At 37.9% G+C, this 18,600-nt stretch overlaps 1 protein-coding gene across 1 annotated transcript in view; it reads left to right on the plus strand.

The window, feature by feature from the left end:
* The window catches only part of kdm6al (lysine (K)-specific demethylase 6A, like), a 71,434-nt gene that overhangs the window by 34,717 nt on the left and 18,117 nt on the right, over window positions 1-18,600 (plus strand). The window contains 5 exon segments of the mRNA XM_079841664.1: window positions 5,962-6,167; window positions 6,240-6,301; window positions 6,416-6,490; window positions 16,400-16,548; window positions 17,617-17,731. Coding sequence (XP_079697790.1) covers window positions 5,962-6,167; window positions 6,240-6,301; window positions 6,416-6,490; window positions 16,400-16,548; window positions 17,617-17,731 — 607 coding nt within the window.

Below are 18,600 nucleotides of genomic sequence, written 5' to 3' on the forward strand. Positions count from 1 at the left end.
TGGACTTCTATTATGGCACATGGTTCTTCTTCATCTTTCTTCTTTTTTTGTGCACAGAGCGCCCTCTGGCTGCCAGGATGAGCTAAAACAACACAAGAGACTCAATCGCTCATGATTAGGCTACATCTGCGCATTTTGAGGAAGTATTGAATAATAAATATTCCTCTGTGTAGAAGTTAGACACAGACATATGAGAATCTATCAATATTTCTCCTCATCTGCACACTTTTGAACTGAAAGCCCTGAGGGATGTTGATTTGTCGCGAGTCTTCGTGAGGAGAATAGAGGAGTTTATGAATGAGAGCAGCTGAGGCTCATATTACAATCAAACGGTACCGACGCGATTTTCATATTCATGAACTCTACCAATCACAACTGACTGTGTCATCGGACCAATCAGCGCAGATTAGAGTCACGTAAAGGCGGGGTTTTGAAAAGTCAATCATTTGAGAATCGCTGTCAAAACAGGTCAAAATAAATGCATATTATAAGAAAACTAAAGTCTTTTTTGTCATTGCATGCATGCACTGTTGTTGGGGACTTCTAAAACAATATTTGGAACATTTTAAATGCCATAACAGGTGCTCTTTAAAGAATGAAAGTATACATGAACAAGATGTTTATTTGGTATTTTAAAGGCCAAATTGGCTTTTGGCCAAAACGGGAAATTGAATTGGGTTGAACTTATGTGAAATTAAAGACAACATCTGCATATTCTGCAATCCAAACAAAGATGTTACTTAAATCCGCATTTGTTTTTAAACTCAGTGTAAAGAAAAAAAAGTCTTTACCAGTGAAATTAAATAAAACCAAAGTATATAATTGTTCCAAAATGTTAAATCAAATAATGTTTAGTGCAACGAAAAAAACTAAGATGCTACAGCAGGTGCTTTTTAAAAGGTAAAATAAAAATGATCATCCTATAGGCTACAGAACTGATAGTATTTCATTTCTAAAGTGCAGCGTGTTCTTCTTTAGGCTACAAAAAGAAGTATTTGGGCTTTATCACAAGTTAGTCTGTTTGGTTCTCATCCGATCCAACACGTGAGAAGCTGAGCTGAACAAACACTCACGCTCTGCGTTATATCTGTTAATCCACCTCTTCTTGATCATGGAGTTTGTTCTGTAAGTTGTAGGCTATAGTAACTAACAGTACTGACAGTAGCTCGCGATCGAGCGGGCGAACTGATGCGAATGTGCTTTAGTTATGATGGTGTTAGGGGAGGAGCCAGGCTCGCTTTAGCCCCGCCCAGAAAATCCCCAACACAGCAACGGTGAAAAACTGCTCAACTGTTGTGAATTCAGTACTGCACAGTTCACTTCAGCAATACATCTCTAACATTTATAATGTGTTTAGAAACAAACCTCAGAATTGCCTTTACAGGGACTTTAATGTTTAGCACAACCAGAGTTATTATTTCATAAATGTTTGCCGCAGGGGTCAAATTAGCATAAGATGGTCCGTTTCCTGTTTGAGGTCAAGTACTGTCACAGCGGAGCGTATTTGGAAGTGAATCTTGCCGTTTAAAGGGTCCCTAAGACGACTTAAAATGAGCTAAAGCTAATAATCAAGATACTTCTTAGTATTTGGTTATTTTTTGTCAAGTCAACTTTATTTATATAGCGCTTTTAACAATGCAGATTGTTTCAGAGCAGCTTCACAGTGTTAAACAGGAAAATAATGCAGCATAATTTTATTCAGCCATATAGCCGCTCCGGAGAAAACGCTGATGTCATCAGTTCATTTCAAGTATCATACAGTGACAGTGTGGGCTTTAGATCAGTTATTAGATCAGTAATTTAGTTTGTTGTGAACTCTATCCGGGTCACAGGGCACACTCTGTTGTGAACTTCTGTTGTTTCTTGAAGTAGAGACCAGAACTTGGATAGGTTTTTCAGCAGGATTCTTTATTGAGAAAAAACGGGCTGTCTTTCCGCTGAGGTTCCAAGTCTGACTAAAGCCAGTTGAACCTTGTATTTTATATACATTTCAGGGGGAGGGGTTATACAGCAGGGGGAGGGGTTATACAGCAGGGGGAGGGGTTATACAGCAGGAGGAGGGGTTATACAGCAGGGGGAGGGGTTATACAGCAGGAGGAGGGGTTATACAGCAGGGGGAGGGGTTATACAGCAGGAGGAGGGGTTATACAGCAGGAGGAGGGGTTATACAGCAGGGGGAGGGGTTATACAGCAGGGGGAGGGGTTATACAGCAGGAGGAGGGGTTATACAGCAGGGGGAGGGGTTATACAGCAGGGGAGGAGACAGAGGAAAATAGAGACACACCCCAAACATTGTCTCATCAGCCGTAATTCAATCAACATCACTCAAATGCACAGATGCTAATCCAATCACTCAGGCAGTATTGCTCTAAGCTTGTCATGGTAAATAGTCAGGAAATGCATAAAGACAAAATACGTAATGTCTCAAACACTTACACGGCCTGACGTAATCTCCTTAGAATTTCCTCAAGTTTACTTCAAAATGTAAAACACAAATATAGATAATGTTTTCAGTTATATTCTATTACATTGGGACCTAGATATAACAGTGTATAAATTTGTAATCCAACAAGTTTATATGGTTAATTTAGTTTAATAATTAGATTTATTTGGATAATTAGTTGAACATGTAGTGTCCCCAACTGAGCAAACCAAGCCTGAGGAAACCAAAACCCCATCAGGAGCAGAATGGAGGAAAATAAACCTTGGAGAAACCAGGCTCAGTCGGGGGGGCAGTTCTCCTCTGGCCAATTAACAAACAGCGTATGATTATTATTCTGGAAACTTTACAAGTCAGAGGTCATAATGGATCAGGATATTCAAAGAATCTGAGTCATCACGCCGGAGACGGGTTTATTGAGGATGCCGTGACGATGAGGCAGTTTCAGGGGGAGTCTAATCACGGTCTCTGCAGACACTTCAGGATCATGTGTTGGTCATGTGTTGGTCATGTGTTGGTCATGTGTTGGTCATGAGTTGGTCATGAGTTGGTCATGAGTTGGTCATGAGTTGGTCATAAGTTGGTCATGAGTTTGTCATGAGTTGGTCATGTGTTGGTCATGAGTTGGTCATGTGTTGGTCATGTGTTGGTCATGAGTTGGTCATGAGTTGGTCATGAGTTGGTCATGAGTTGGTCATGTGTTGGTCATGTGTTGGTCATGTGTTGGTCATGTGTTGGTCATGAGTTGGTCATGTGTTGGTCATGTGTTGGTCATGTGTTGGTCATGAGTTGGTCATGAGTTGGTCATGTGTTGGTCATGTGTTGGTCATGTGTTGGTCATGTGTTGGTCATGAGTTGGTCATGAGTTGGTCATGTGTTGGTCATGTGTTGGTCATGAGTTGGTCATGTGTTGGTCATGTGTTGGTCATGTGTTGGTCATGTGTTGGTCATGTGTTGGTCATGTGTTGGTCATGTGTTGGTCATGTGTTGGTCATGAGTTGGTCATGTGTTGGTCATGTGTTGGTCATGAGTTGGTCATGAGTTGGTCATGTGTTGGTCATGTGTTGGTCATGTGTTGGTCATGTGTTGATCATGAGTTGGTCATGAGTTGGTCATGTGTTGGTCATGTGTTGGTCATGAGTTGGTCATGTGTTGGTCATGTGTTGGTCATGAGTTGGTCATGAGTTGGTCCTGTGTTGGTCATGTGTTGGTCATGTGTTGGTCATGTGTTGGTCATGAGTTGGTCATGTGTTGGTCATGAGTTGGTCATGAGTTGGTCATGTGTTGGTCATGTGTTGGTCATGTGTTGGTCATGAGTTGGTCATGTGTTGGTCATGTGTTGGTCATGTGTTGGTCATGAGTTGGTCATGAGTTGGTCATGTGTTGGTCATGAGTTGGTCATGAGTTGGTCATGAGTTGGTCATGTGTTGGTCATGAGTTGGTCATGAGTTGGTCATGTGTTGGTCATGAGTTGGTCATGTGTTGGTCATGAGTTGGTCATGAGTTGGTCATGTGTTGGTCATGAGTTGGTCATGTGTTGGTCATGTGTTGGTCATGTGTTGGTCATGAGTTGGTCATGTGTTGGTCATGTGTTGGTCATGAGTTGGTCATGAGTTGGTCATGTGTTGGTCATGTGTTGGTCATGTGTTGGTCATGAGTTGGTCATGAGTTGGTCATGTGTTGGTCATGAGTTGGTCATGAGTTGGTCATGAGTTGGTCATGTGTTGGTCATGAGTTGGTCATGTGTTGGTCATGAGTTGGTCATGAGTTGGTCATGTGTTGGTCATGTGTTGGTCATGTGTTGGTCATGAGTTGGTCATGTGTTGGTCATGTGTTGGTCATGAGTTGGTCATGAGTTGGTCCTGTGTTGGTCATGTGTTGGTCATGTGTTGGTCATGTGTTGGTCATGAGTTGGTCATGAGTTGGTCATGTGTTGGTCATGTGTTGGTCATGTGTTGGTCATGAGTTGGTCATGTGTTGGTCATGTGTTGGTCATGTGTTGGTCATGAGTTGGTCATGAGTTGGTCATGTGTTGGTCATGAGTTGGTCATGAGTTGGTCATGAGTTGGTCATGTGTTGGTCATGAGTTGGTCATGAGTTGGTCATGTGTTGGTCATGAGTTGGTCATGTTTGAGGTTGGTCATGAGTTGGTCATGAGTTGGTCATAGTGTTGGTCATGAGTTGGTCATGTGTTGGTCATGTGTTGGTCATGTGTTGGTCATGAGTTGGTCATGTGTTGGTCATGTGTTGGTCATGAGTTGGTCATGAGTTGGTCATGTGTTGTCATGTGTTGGTCATGTGTTGGTCATGAGTTGGTCATGAGTTGGTCATGTGTTGGTCATGAGTTGGTCATGAGTTGGTCATGTGTTGTCATGAGTTGGTCATGTGTTGGTCATGTGTTGGTCATGAGTTGGTCATGTGTTGGTCATGTGTTGGTCATGTGTTGGTCATGAGTTGGTCATGTGTTGTCACATGTGTTGGTCATGAGTTGGTCATGAGTTGGTCATGTGTTGGTCATGTGTTGGTCATGTGTTGGTCATGAGTTGGTCATGTGTTGGTCATGTGTTGGTCATGTGTTGGTCATGAGTTGGTCATGAGTTGGTCATGTGTTGGTCATGAGTTGGTCATGAGTTGGTCATGTGTTGGTCATGAGTTGGTCATGAGTTGGTCATGAGTTGGTCATGAGTTGGTCATGTGTTGGTCATGTGTTGGTCATGAGTTGGTCATGAGTTGGTCATGTGTTGGTCATGAGTTGGTCATGAGTTGGTCATGAGTTGGTCATGTGTTGGTCATGAGTTGGTCATGTGTTGGTCATGAGTTGGTCATGTGTTGGTCATGTGTTGGTCATGAGTTGGTCATGAGTTGGTCATGAGTTGGTCATGAGTTGGTCATGAGTTGGTCATGAGTTGGTCATGTGTTGGTCATGTGTTGGTCATGAGTTGGTCATGAGTTGGTCATGAGTTGGTCATGTGTTGGTCATGAGTTGGTCATGTGTTGGTCATGAGTTGGTCATGAGTTGGTCATGAGTTGGTCATGTGTTGGTCATGTGTTGGTCATGTGTTGGTCATGAGTTGGTCATGAGTTGGTCATGAGTTGGTCATGTGTTGGTCATGTGTTGGTCATGAGTTGGTCATGAGTTGGTCATGTCTGGTTAGCGCCGCTGGTTTAAAGGAAGCAGTATTGTCCGTTTGCACTTGTGCACCTGCGGAGAGGATGATTATTGCTCACACAGACACTGTTCGATTTACAGAAGGTGTGTTTTATAGGCACTGGACCGTGCTCATGTTGGTCTGTAGGGCTGTAAGGTAAATCTCTCTCTCTCTCTCTCGCTCTCGCTCTCGCTCTCGCTCTCTCTCTCTCTCTCTCTCTCTCTCTCTCTCTCTCTCTCTCTCTCTCTCTCTCTCTCTCTCTCTCTCTCTCTCTCTCTCTCTCTCTCTCTCTCTCTCTCTCTCTCTCTCTCTCTCTCTCTCTCTCTCTCTCTCTCTCACACTCTCTCTCTCTCTCTCTCTCTCTCTCTCTAGACTTGGGCCTGTTCTCCACGAAGACGCTTGTGGAGGCGAACCCGGAGCACCTGGTGGAGGTGCGGACGCAGCTGAGTCAGCCGGCCGATGAGAACTGGGACGCCAGTGGCCTGAGGAAGCAGTGGCGCTGCGAGAGCAGCCGCTCCTACACCACCATCGCCAAGTACGCCCAGTACCAGGCCGCCTCCTTCCAGGAGTCGCTGCGGGTAAAGCTGGCACACGCTCAGTAGATCAGCACTGGTGTGGCGATGGGTGGGTGACTGTGTTTGTGCTTTCAGGAGGAGAACGAGAAGAAGGGGCAGAAGGAGCTGTCGGACTCTGAGATGGCGGCGTCTGAAACGTGAGTTTGGCCAGTCTAATAACCCATGATGCTCTAGCTAATAACCCATGATGCTTTGGCTAATAACCCATGATGCTCTAGCTAACCGGCGCTGACTCTGTTCATTCTGCTCAGGGCGTCCAGGAGGCGGAAAGCTCCTTTCAAACAAGTCAAGTTCGGGACCAACATCGACGTCTCTGATGAGAAGAAGTGAGTCTCGGGTGTTTTCTGTTTATTGTAAGGGGTTTAACAAACATCATCGGGTCTCATTCACTGACAACAGCCGTGTGTCTGTATGTGCACACCTGCAAACGTGCCGCTTTTCGGCGACAATCGCGTTTTCTTGGTCAATCGGGTCATTGACGTGAATCGCGTAGAACCGGAGGGGGGTTAGGTTAGGTGCACGCATGTAACGTTACCGAACGGTTTCCGCGTGCTATCTTTAACAATTCACTGTCGGCTTGTTTTAAGCGCGGAACACACTTCAATCCGAGTTCCCACACGAACATATGAAGTATTCAGTCCATTTTATCACGAAATTTAAATGATAAATGCTGCTCTTTAATGTGACATGACTGATCACAGTTCAAGCAGCCGATCATCTGTGAAGGCGTTCGATCATCTCTTCCTAAAGAATAAACATGAATGACCATCTGAAGGTATGCTGAGGATACATTACAACTAGGGCTGAACGATATGGACAAAATTTCACATCTCAATTTTCATGCCAGATATATCTCGATATCGATACAATACGATATGACTAAGTGTTCGGTGAAAACCAGAATCTGAATTAAAATGTGTTTGATTTAAGCCTACATTTCAAAAATGTGTGTCAGAAAATGTATTGTTGTTATTGCACGTGCGATCACTGGTGCTGGAGCGGATGATCAAGAGCATCACATGATCAAATGTTGAGCCAGAGACAGGCGCGCTCAGAGCTGTCATATAGCACAACTTTACACTGTTTTCAACCACATACTGTTTATTATAGGTTTCAAACACATCAATTCACATAAATACTAAAACAATACATTTAGAGTTTGTAAAATACACACTGATGTCTATGAAGAGCTAATAATAATCCTCTCCATTATAATTCGACACGTTTTATTCATATCAGATACACATTGTGTAAGTAACTTCAATGTTTACTGTATTCTATTCCCAGTTCACCAGCCACTTACTTTTGAGTATTTCGGGAGAAGTGGAGGAATTCACGAGTTGTAAACATAGAGGTTGTAAATCCAACAGATCCGATTCTCTAACTAACACTGCGACGCCCATCGCGATTACAGCTCAACTAACGCCATCGTTATAAAGGTGTTTAAACAACAATATTCTTCCACTCGCATGTGTTTGACAATCGGAATATCAGATATTTCATGCCATAGCTAACACATTTGTGAATATTCTGAATAAAAAATGACATAAAAGCAGATCATCATTCATTCAGCGCTGTGTCACGTGACAAGCAATGACGCGTCAAGAGCACTCGCAAAACTGATGTTAGTTGTGATGGCCAGAGCGCGGAGAGGGGAAATCTATATCGTCTATATCGTTGCTTTTTCGATAGTAATATCTTGAAAGTTCATATCTAGATATAGATACGATGACGATATATCGTTCAGCCCTAATTACAACTTACTGTCATGTATATATGTGGTGTAATCGCTAAATCAGTGTTTCAACGGCGGAAAGACTTCAATATAACGGCTGTAAATTAAACAATGTCCTGTAGCATCACATTTACCTCAGGCAGTCATTCAGTGTCCACAGAATTTTATTCACTAGAGAAATCAACTCTTTCACTAAATATATGCGCTATATTAGCCGTTATATTAATTATATTAGCCGTTATATTCATTATATTAGCCGTTATATTCAGTATATTAGCCGTTATATTCAGTATATTAGCCTTTATATTCATTATATTAGCCGTTATATTCATTATATTAGCCGTTATTAGCCGTTATATTCATTATATTAGCCGTTATATTCATTATATTAGCCGTTATTTTCATTATATTAGCCGTTATATTCATTATATTAGCCGTTATATTCATTATATTAGCCGTTATATTCATTATATTAGCCGTTATATTCAGTATATTAGCCGTTATATTCAGTATATTAGCCGTTATATTCAGTATATTAGCCGTTATATTCATTATATTAGCCGTTATATTCAGTATATTAGCCGTTATATTCATTATATTAGCCGTTATATTCATTATATTAGCCGTTATTAGCCGTTATATTCATTATATTAGCCGTTATATTCATTATATTAGCCGTTATTTTCATTATATTAGCCGTTATATTCATTATATTAGCCGTTATTTTCATTATATTAGCCGTTATATTCATTATATTAGCCGTTATATTCATTATATTAGCCGTTATTTTCATTATATTAGCCGTTATATTCATTATATTAGCCGTTATATTCATTGTATTAGCCGTTATTAGCCGTTATATTCATTATATTAGCCGTTATATTCATTATATTAGCCGTTATATTCATTATATTAGCCGTTATTTTCATTATATTAGCCGTTATATTCATTATATTAGCCGTTATATTCATTATATTAGCCGTTATTAGCCGTTATATTCATTATATTAGCCGTTATATTCATTATATTAGCCGTTATATTCAGTATATTAGCCGTTATATTCAGTATATTAGCCGTTATATTCATTATATTAGCCGTTATATTCATTATATTAGCCGTTATTAGCCGTTATATTCATTATATTAGCCGTTATATTCATTATATTAGCCGTTATATTCATTATATTAGCCGTTATATTCAGTATATTAGCCGTTATATTCATTATATTAGCCGTTATTTTCATTATATTAGCCGTTATTTTCATTATATTAGCCGTTATATTCAGTATATTAGCCGTTATATTCAGTATATTAGCCGTTATATTCATTATATTAGCCGTTATATTCAGTATATTAGCCGTTATATTCAGTATATTAGCCGTTATATTCACTATATTAGCCGTATATTAGCCGTTATATTCAGTATATTAGCCGTTATATTCAGTATATTAGCCGTTATATTCACTATATTAGCCGTTATAATCACTATATTAGCCGTATATTAGCCGTTATATTCAGTATATTAGCCGTTATATTCACTATATTAGCCGTTATATTCAGTATATTAGCCGTTATATTCAGTATATTAGCCGTTATATTCAGTATATTAGCCGTTATATTCACTATATTAGCCGTTATATTCACTATATTAGCCGTTATATTCACTATATTAGCCGTTATATTCACTATATTAGCTGTTATATTCATTATATTAGCCGTTATATTCACTATATTAGCCGTTATATTCACTATATTAGCCGTTATATTCACTATATTAGCCGTTATATTCACTATATTAGCCGTTATATTCACTATATTAGCCGTTATATTCACTATATTAGCCGTTATATTCAGTATATTAGCCGTTATATTCACTATATTAGCCGTTATATTCACTATATTAGCCGTTATATTCAGTATATTAGCCGTTATATTCACTATATTAGCCGTTATATTCAGTATATTAGCCGTTATATTCACTATATTAGCCGTTATATTCATTATATTAGCCGTTATATTCACTATATTAGCCGTTATATTCAGTATATTAGCCGTTATATTCAGTATATTAGCCGTTATATTCAGTATATTAGCCGTTATATTCATTATATTAGCCGTTATATTCAGTATATTAGCTGTTATATTCATTATATTAGCCGTTATATTCAGTATATTAGCCGTTATATTCAGTATATTAGCCGTTATATTCAGTATATTAGCCGTTATATTCACTATATTAGCCGTTATATTCATTATATTAGCCGTTATATTCAGTATATTAGCCGTTATATTCAGTATATTAGCTGTTATATTCATTATATTAGCCGTTATATTCACTATATTAGCCGTTATATTCAGTATATTAGCCGTTATATTCAGTATATTAGCCGTTATATTCAGTATATTAGCCGTTATATTCAGTATATTAGCCGTTATATTCAGTATATTAGCCGTTATATTCACTATATTAGCCGTTATATTCACTATATTAGCCGTTATATTCACTATATTAGCCGTTATATTCATTATATTAGCCGTTATATTCAGTATATTAGCCGTTATATTCAGTATATTAGCCGTTATATTCAGTATATTAGCCGTTATATTCAGTATATTAGCCGTTATATTCACTATATTAGCCGTTATATTCACTATATTAGCCGTTATATTCACTATATTAGCCGTTATATTCAGTATATTAGCCGTTATATTCACTATATTAGCCGTTATATTCATTATATTAGCCGTTATATTCAGTATATTAGCCGTTATATTCAGTATATTAGCCGTTATATTCAGTATATTAGCCGTTATATTCAGTATATTAGCCGTTATATTCAGTATATTAGCCGTTATTTATATTCAGTATATTAGCCGTTATTTATATTCAGTATATTAGCCGTTATATTCAGTATATTAGCCGTTATATTCACTATATTAGCCGTTATATTCACTATATTAGCCGTTATATTCACTATATTAGCCGTTATATTCACTATATTAGCCGTTATATTCACTATATTAGCCGTTATATTCAGTATATTAGCCGTTATATTCACTATATTAGCCGTTATATTCACTATATTAGCCGTTATATTCAGTATATTAGCCGTTATATTCAGTATATTAGCCGTTATATTCACTATATTAGCCGTTATATTCAGTATATTAGCCGTTATATTCACTATATTAGCCGTTATATTCAGTATATTAGCCGTTATATTCAGTATATTAGCCGTTATATTCAGTATATTAGCCGTTATATTCAGTATATTAGCCGTTATATTCAGTATATTAGCCGTTATATTCACTATATTAGCCGTTATATTCAGTATATTAGCCGTTATATTCAGTATATTAGCCGTTATATTCACTATATTAGCCGTTATATTCACTATATTAGCCGTTATATTCACTATATTAGCCGTTATATTCAGTATATTAGCCGTTATATTCACTATATTAGCCGTTATATTCACTATATTAGCCGTTATATTCACTATATTAGCCGTTATATTCACTATATTAGCCGTTATATTCAGTATATTAGCCGTTATATTCAGTATATTAGCCGTTATATTCAGTATATTAGCCGTTATATTCAGTATATTAGCCGTTATATTCACTATATTAGCCGTTATATTCATTATATTAGCCGTTATATTCAGTATATTAGCCGTTATATTCAGTATATTAGCCGTTATATTCAGTATATTAGCCGTTATATTCAGTATATTAGCCGTTATATTCAGTATATTAGCCGTTATTTATATTCAGTATATTAGCCGTTATTTATATTCAGTATATTAGCCGTTATATTCAGTATATTAGCCGTTATATTCAGTATATTAGCCGTTATATTCATTATATTAGCCGTTATATTCAGTATATTAGCCGTTATATTCAGTATATTAGCCGTTATATTCAGTATATTAGCCGTTATATTCATTATATTAGCCGTTATATTCAGTATATTAGCCGTTATATTCAGTATATTAGCCGTTATATTCAGTATATTAGCCGTTATATTCAGTATATTAGCCGTTATATTCATTATATTAGCCGTTATATTCAGTATATTAGCCGTTATATTCAGTATATTAGCCGTTATATTCAGTATATTAGCCGTTATATTCACTATATTAGCCGTTATATTCAGTATATTAGCCGTTATATTCAGTATATTAGCCGTTATATTCACTATATTAGCCGTTATATTCACTATATTAGCCGTTATATTCAGTATATTAGCCGTTATATTCACTATATTAGCCGTTATATTCAGTATATTAGCCGTTATATTCAGTATATTAGCCGTTATATTCACTATATTAGCCGTTATATTCAGTATATTAGCCGTTATATTCAGTATATTAGCCGTTATATTCACTATATTAGCCGTTATATTCACTATATTAGCCGTTATATTCAGTATATTAGCCGTTATATTCAGTATATTAGCCGTTATATTCAGTATATTAGCCGTTATATTCACTATATTAGCCGTTATATTCACTATATTAGCCGTTATATTCAGTATATTAGCCGTTATATTCACTATATTAGCCGTTATATTCACTATATTAGCCGTTATATTCACTATATTAGCCGTTATATTCAGTATATTAGCCGTTATATTCAGTATATTAGCCGTTATATTCAGTATATTAGCCGTTATATTCAGTATATTAGCCGTTATATTCACTATATTAGCCGTTATATTCAGTATATTAGCCGTTATATTCAGTATATTAGCCGTTATATTCAGTATATTAGCCGTTATATTCAGTATATTAGCCGTTATATTCACTATATTAGCCGTTATATTCACTATATTAGCCGTTATATTCAGTATATTAGCCGTTATATTCAGTATATTAGCCGTTATATTCAGTATATTAGCCGTTATATTCAGTATATTAGCCGTTATATTCAGTATATTAGCCGTTATATTCAGTATATTAGCCGTTATATTCAGTATATTAGCCGTTATATTCAGTATATTAGCCGTTATATTCACTATATTAGCCGTTATATTCACTATATTAGCCGTTATATTCAGTATATTAGCCGTTATATTCACTATATTAGCCGTTATATTCAGTATATTAGCCGTTATATTCAGTATATTAGCCGTTATATTCAGTATATTAGCCGTTATATTCAGTATATTAGCCGTTATATTCAGTATATTAGCCGTTATATTCAGTATATTAGCCGTTATATTCAGTATATTAGCCGTTATATTCACTATATTAGCCGTTATATTCAGTATATTAGCCGTTATATTCAGTATATTAGCCGTTATATTCAGTATATTAGCCGTTATATTCAGTATATTAGCCGTTATATTCAGTATATTAGCCGTTATATTCAGTATATTAGCCGTTATATTCACTATATTAGCCGTTATATTCAGTATATTAGCCGTTATATTCACTATATTAGCCGTTATATTCAGTATATTAGCCGTTATATTCACTATATTAGCCGTTATATTCACTATATTAGCCGTTATATTCAGTATATTAGCCGTTATATTCAGTATATTAGCCGTTATATTCAGTATATTAGCCGTTATATTCAGTATATTAGCCGTTATATTCAGTATATTAGCCGTTATATTCAGTATATTAGCCGTTATATTCAGTATATTAGCCGTTATATTCAGTATATTAGCCGTTATATTCAGTATATTAGCCGTTATATTCAGTATATTAGCCGTTATATTCAGTATATTAGCCGTTATATTCAGTATATTAGCCGTTATATTCACTATATTAGCCGTTATATTCACTATATTAGCCGTTATATTCAGTATATTAGCCGTTATATTCATTATATTAGCCGTTATATTCAGTATATTAGCCGTTATATTCACTATATTAGCCGTTATATTCAGTATATTAGCCGTTATATTCAGTATATTAGCCGTTATATTCAGTATATTAGCCGTTATATTCACTATATTAGCCGTTATATTCACTATATTAGCCGTTATATTCACTATATTAGCCGTTATATTCAGTATATTAGCCGTTATATTCATTATATTAGCCGTTATATTCAGTATATTAGCCGTTATATTCACTATATTAGCCGTTATATTCAGTATATTAGCCGTTATATTCAGTATATTAGCCGTTATATTCAGTATATTAGCCGTTATATTCACTATATTAGCCGTTATATTCATTATATTAGCCGTTATATTCAGTATATTAGCCGTTATATTCACTATATTAGCCGTTATATTCAGTATATTAGCCGTTATATTCAGTATATTAGCCGTTATATTCAGTATATTAGCCGTTATATTCAGTATATTCAGTATATTAGCCGTTATATTCAGTATATTAGCCGTTATATTCAGTATATTAGCCGTTATATTCAGTATATTAGCCGTTATATTCACTATATTAGCCGTTATATTCATTATATTAGCCGTTATATTCACTATATTAGCCGTTATATTCAGTATATTAGCCGTTATATTCACTATATTAGCCGTTATATTCAGTATATTAGCCGTTATATTCACTATATTAGCCGTTATATTCAGTATATTAGCCGTTATATTCAGTATATTAGCCGTTATATTCAGTATATTAGCCGTTATATTCAGTATATTCAGTATATTAGCCGTTATATTCAGTATATTAGCCGTTATATTCAGTATATTAGCCGTTATATTCAGTATATTAGCCGTTATATTCAGTATATTAGCCGTTATATTCAGTATATTAGCCGTTATATTCAGTATATTAGCCGTTATATTCAGTATATTAGCCGTTATATTCAGTATATTAGCCGTTATATTCATTATATTAGCCGTTATATTCAGTATATTAGCCGTTATATTCAGTATATTAGCCGTTATATTCATTATATTAGCCGTTATATTCAGTATATTAGCCGTTATATTCAGTATATTAGCCGTTATATTCAGTATATTAGCCGTTATATTCAGTATATTAGCCGTTATATTCAGTATATTAGCCGTTATATTCATTATATTAGCCGTTATATTCAGTATATTAGCCGTTATATTCAGTATATTAGCCGTTATATTCAGTATATTAGCCGTTATATTCAGTATATTAGCCGTTATATTCAGTATATTAGCCGTTATATTCAGTATATTAGCCGTTATATTCAGTATATTAGCCGTTATATTCAGTATATTCTACTGAACCTGTTAGTGATGTCTGGATAATTAATGTGTGTTTAAATAAACCTGTCATGAAAATGACACACGCTGTATAAATCATTATATTTCAACAACGAATTGGAGAAAAAAACTATTTTATAATTAGATTTAGAAGTTAATGCAAAAACTGCCTCATGTGAAGTTTACATGTTTGTGTACTGTGTGTTGTTTGAGTGTTGATTATTAGACCTAGAAATAAACAGCAGCTGAATTACGGCTCATAGTTTGGGCTCTGTTGTTAATCTTTAATATTAATGTGCAAGTAAGGGCTCCCTATATCATTTACAGAAATAAACTTTTAGATATATTTTCATTAATTCAAGGACAGACACTTTTTTTCTTCTTCAGTAAACCACTGTTAAATATAAAAAGCAGTTTTGTAAAGCTGGTCCCGAACTCGTCTTGTGCCGTTACACTCCTACTGTCAGTCTTTTATTTGTGTCATGCGTCACAACACTTCCTTGAGTTCCAGGCGTTTCCGTGTTGTAAATAAAATCATTTTTAAAATATAAAATGTCATTCTCTGTAAGTCACGCTCAGAAATGTGTCATTTGCATATTAAAATCCCCCGCGACACTGTCACCTTTTTTACTCTTGAGGAGTTTGCAGGTCTGATGTGATGTCACAAATGCACTGACACACACACACACACACACACACACACACTTGAGCTCCGTCAGGCCGGTGTTGATGGCGCTGCTCCCCCTGCAGGTGGAAGCTGCAGCTCACACACACACACACACACACACACACACACACACACACACTTGAGCTCCGTCAGGCCGGTGTTGATGGCGCTGCTCCCCCTGCAGGTGGAAGCTGCAGCTCACACACACACACACACACACACACACACACACACACACTTGAGCTCCGTCAGGCCGGTGTTGATGGCGCTGCTCCCCCTGCAGGTGGAAGCTGCAGCTCACACACACACACACACACACACACACACACTTGAGCTCCGTCAGGCCGGTGTTGATGGCGCTGCTCCCCCTGCAGGTGGAAGCTGCAGCTCACACACACACACACACACACACACACACACTTGAGCTCCGTCAGGCCGGTGTTGATGGCGCTGCTCCCCCTGCAGGTGGAAGCTGCAGCTCACACACACACACACACACACACACACACACACACTTGAGCTCCGTCAGGCCGGTGTTGATGGCGCTGCTCCCCCTGCAGGTGGAAGCTGCAGCTCACACACACACACACACACACACACACACACACACACACACACTTGAGCTCCGTCAGGCCGGTGTTGATGGCGCTGCTCCCCCTGCAGGTGGAAGCTGCAGCTGCAGGAACTGAGTAAACTGCCTGCGTTCGCTCGCGTGGTGTCCGCCGGGAACCTGCTGAGTCACGTGGGGCACAGCATTCTGGGTATGAACACGGTCCAGCTCTTCATGAAGGTCCCGGGCAGCAGAACTCCAGGTGAGAGACGCTTGTGTTAGACACTCCAGCCTTAAAGGGTTAGTTCAGCCAAAACTATAAATTGTGTGATTAATGACTGAGCCTCATGTGGTTGGACACCCGTCAGACCTCCGTTCATCTTCAGACACAAATGAAGATATTTTAGTGTAAATCTGATGCTCTGAAAGGCCTCCATTGGCTCAACTTTACACTCTCAAGACCCTTAAAAGACACTAAAGACTAAAGTTACAAAGTCCATCTCACTACAGCGGCTCTACAATAACTTTATGAAGACGAGAATAGTTTCTGTGCGCAAAAAAACCCTAAATAACGACTTATATAGTGATGACGATTTCAAAACACGGCATCATGAAGCTTCGAAGCGTTATGAATCAGCGAGTCGATTCAGCAGTTTGGAGCGTTATGAATCAGCGAGTCGATTCAGCGGTTTGGAGCGTTATGAATCAGCGAGTCGATTCAGCGGTTTGGAGCGTTATGAATCAGTGAGTCGAATCATGATTCGGATCGGGTGTCAAACTGCTGAAATCACGTGACTTTGGCGATTCAAACCGCTGAATCGACTCACTGATTCATTATGCTCCGAACCGCTGAATCGACTCACTGATTCATAACGCTCTGAGCAGCTGAATCGACTCACTGATTCATAACGCTCTCGACTCACTGATTCATAACGCTCTGAACCGCTGAATCGACTCACTGATTCATAACGCTCCAAACCTCTGAATCGACTCACTGATTCATAACGCTTGAAGCTTCATGATGCCGTGTTTTGAAATCGTCATCACTATGTAAGTCGTTATTTAGGGTTTTTTTGCGCACAGAAACTATTCTGGTCTTCATAAAGTTATTGTAGAGCCGCTGTAGTGAGATGGACTTTGTAACTTTAGTCTTTAGTGTCTTTTAAGGGTCTTGAGAGTGTAAAGTTGAGCCAATGGAGGCCTTTCAGAGCATCAGATTTACACTAAAATATCTTCATTTGTGTCTGAAGATGAACGGAGGTCTGACGGGTGTAAACCCTTTAACTGAGTCTGTCGCAGCAGGTCACATGATCTCTCCTCTCATCTTCAGGGCATCAGGAGCACAATAACTTCTGCGCCGTCAACATCAACATCGGCCCGGGTGACTGCGAGTGGTTCGCCGTGCCGGAGCCGTACTGGGGCCTGATGAGCGAGTTCTGTGAGAAGTATGTGTGGTTCTGTGAGAAGTATGTGTGGTTCTGTGAGAAGTATGAGCGGTTCTGTGAGAAGTATGTGCCGTTCTGTGAGAAGTATGTGTGGTTCTGAGAGAAGTATGTGTGGTTCTGAGAGAAGTATGTGTGGTTCTGTGAGAAGTATGTGTGGTTCTGTGAGAAGTATGTGCGGTTCTGAGAGAAGTATGTGCGGTTCTGTGAGAAGTATGTGTGGTTCTGTGAGAAGTATGTGCAGTTCTGTGAGAAGTATGTGTGGTTCTGTGAGAAGTATGTGCGGTTCTGAGAGAAGTATGTGTGGTTCTGTGAGAAGTATGTGTGGTTCTGTGAGAAGTATGTGCGCGAGGGTGCGCGCGGCAAAAAATAAATGCGCGGAGGCTCGCGCTGCGGAGCCAGGCCAAAGTAAACAATGCGCGCTCTGTGCGGCCGTGCACATTTTACTTTCAGTTTTGAATTAGCGCCAATTCGGCTGCGGGTTGCTTGAATTGTGGGTTCATTAGCCTATTAGTTTTAATGAAAAACAAAACAACAAAACAAATGACAAACTCCCTTAAATAGGCGCTTTTACGTTTCGCTTTGAAACCAAATCTTGCGCGATCATCTCAGTCAGCTACTCACTCTTAAATCTGATGAATGACTCCTGCCGCTGCCGAGACTCACGGTCGGGTCATGCTTTATTAAGAATTATTATTATTATTATATTACTGAATTTATTATTCAGTTTTTATTTGTATTGTCTGTTCTCTAACTGAACTAAATTATTTTATTACTATAAAAAAATCTAAAAGACGGTGGGCGGTGCCACGGTGGGCAAGTGATGTAACCGGTGTTGAGTCTGGAGACCGGTAACACCGGTAACACCGACT

This window comes from Gobio gobio (genome assembly GCF_949357685.1).
Source record: "Gobio gobio genome assembly, chromosome: 17".
Lineage (NCBI taxonomy): Eukaryota > Metazoa > Chordata > Actinopteri > Cypriniformes > Gobionidae > Gobio > Gobio gobio.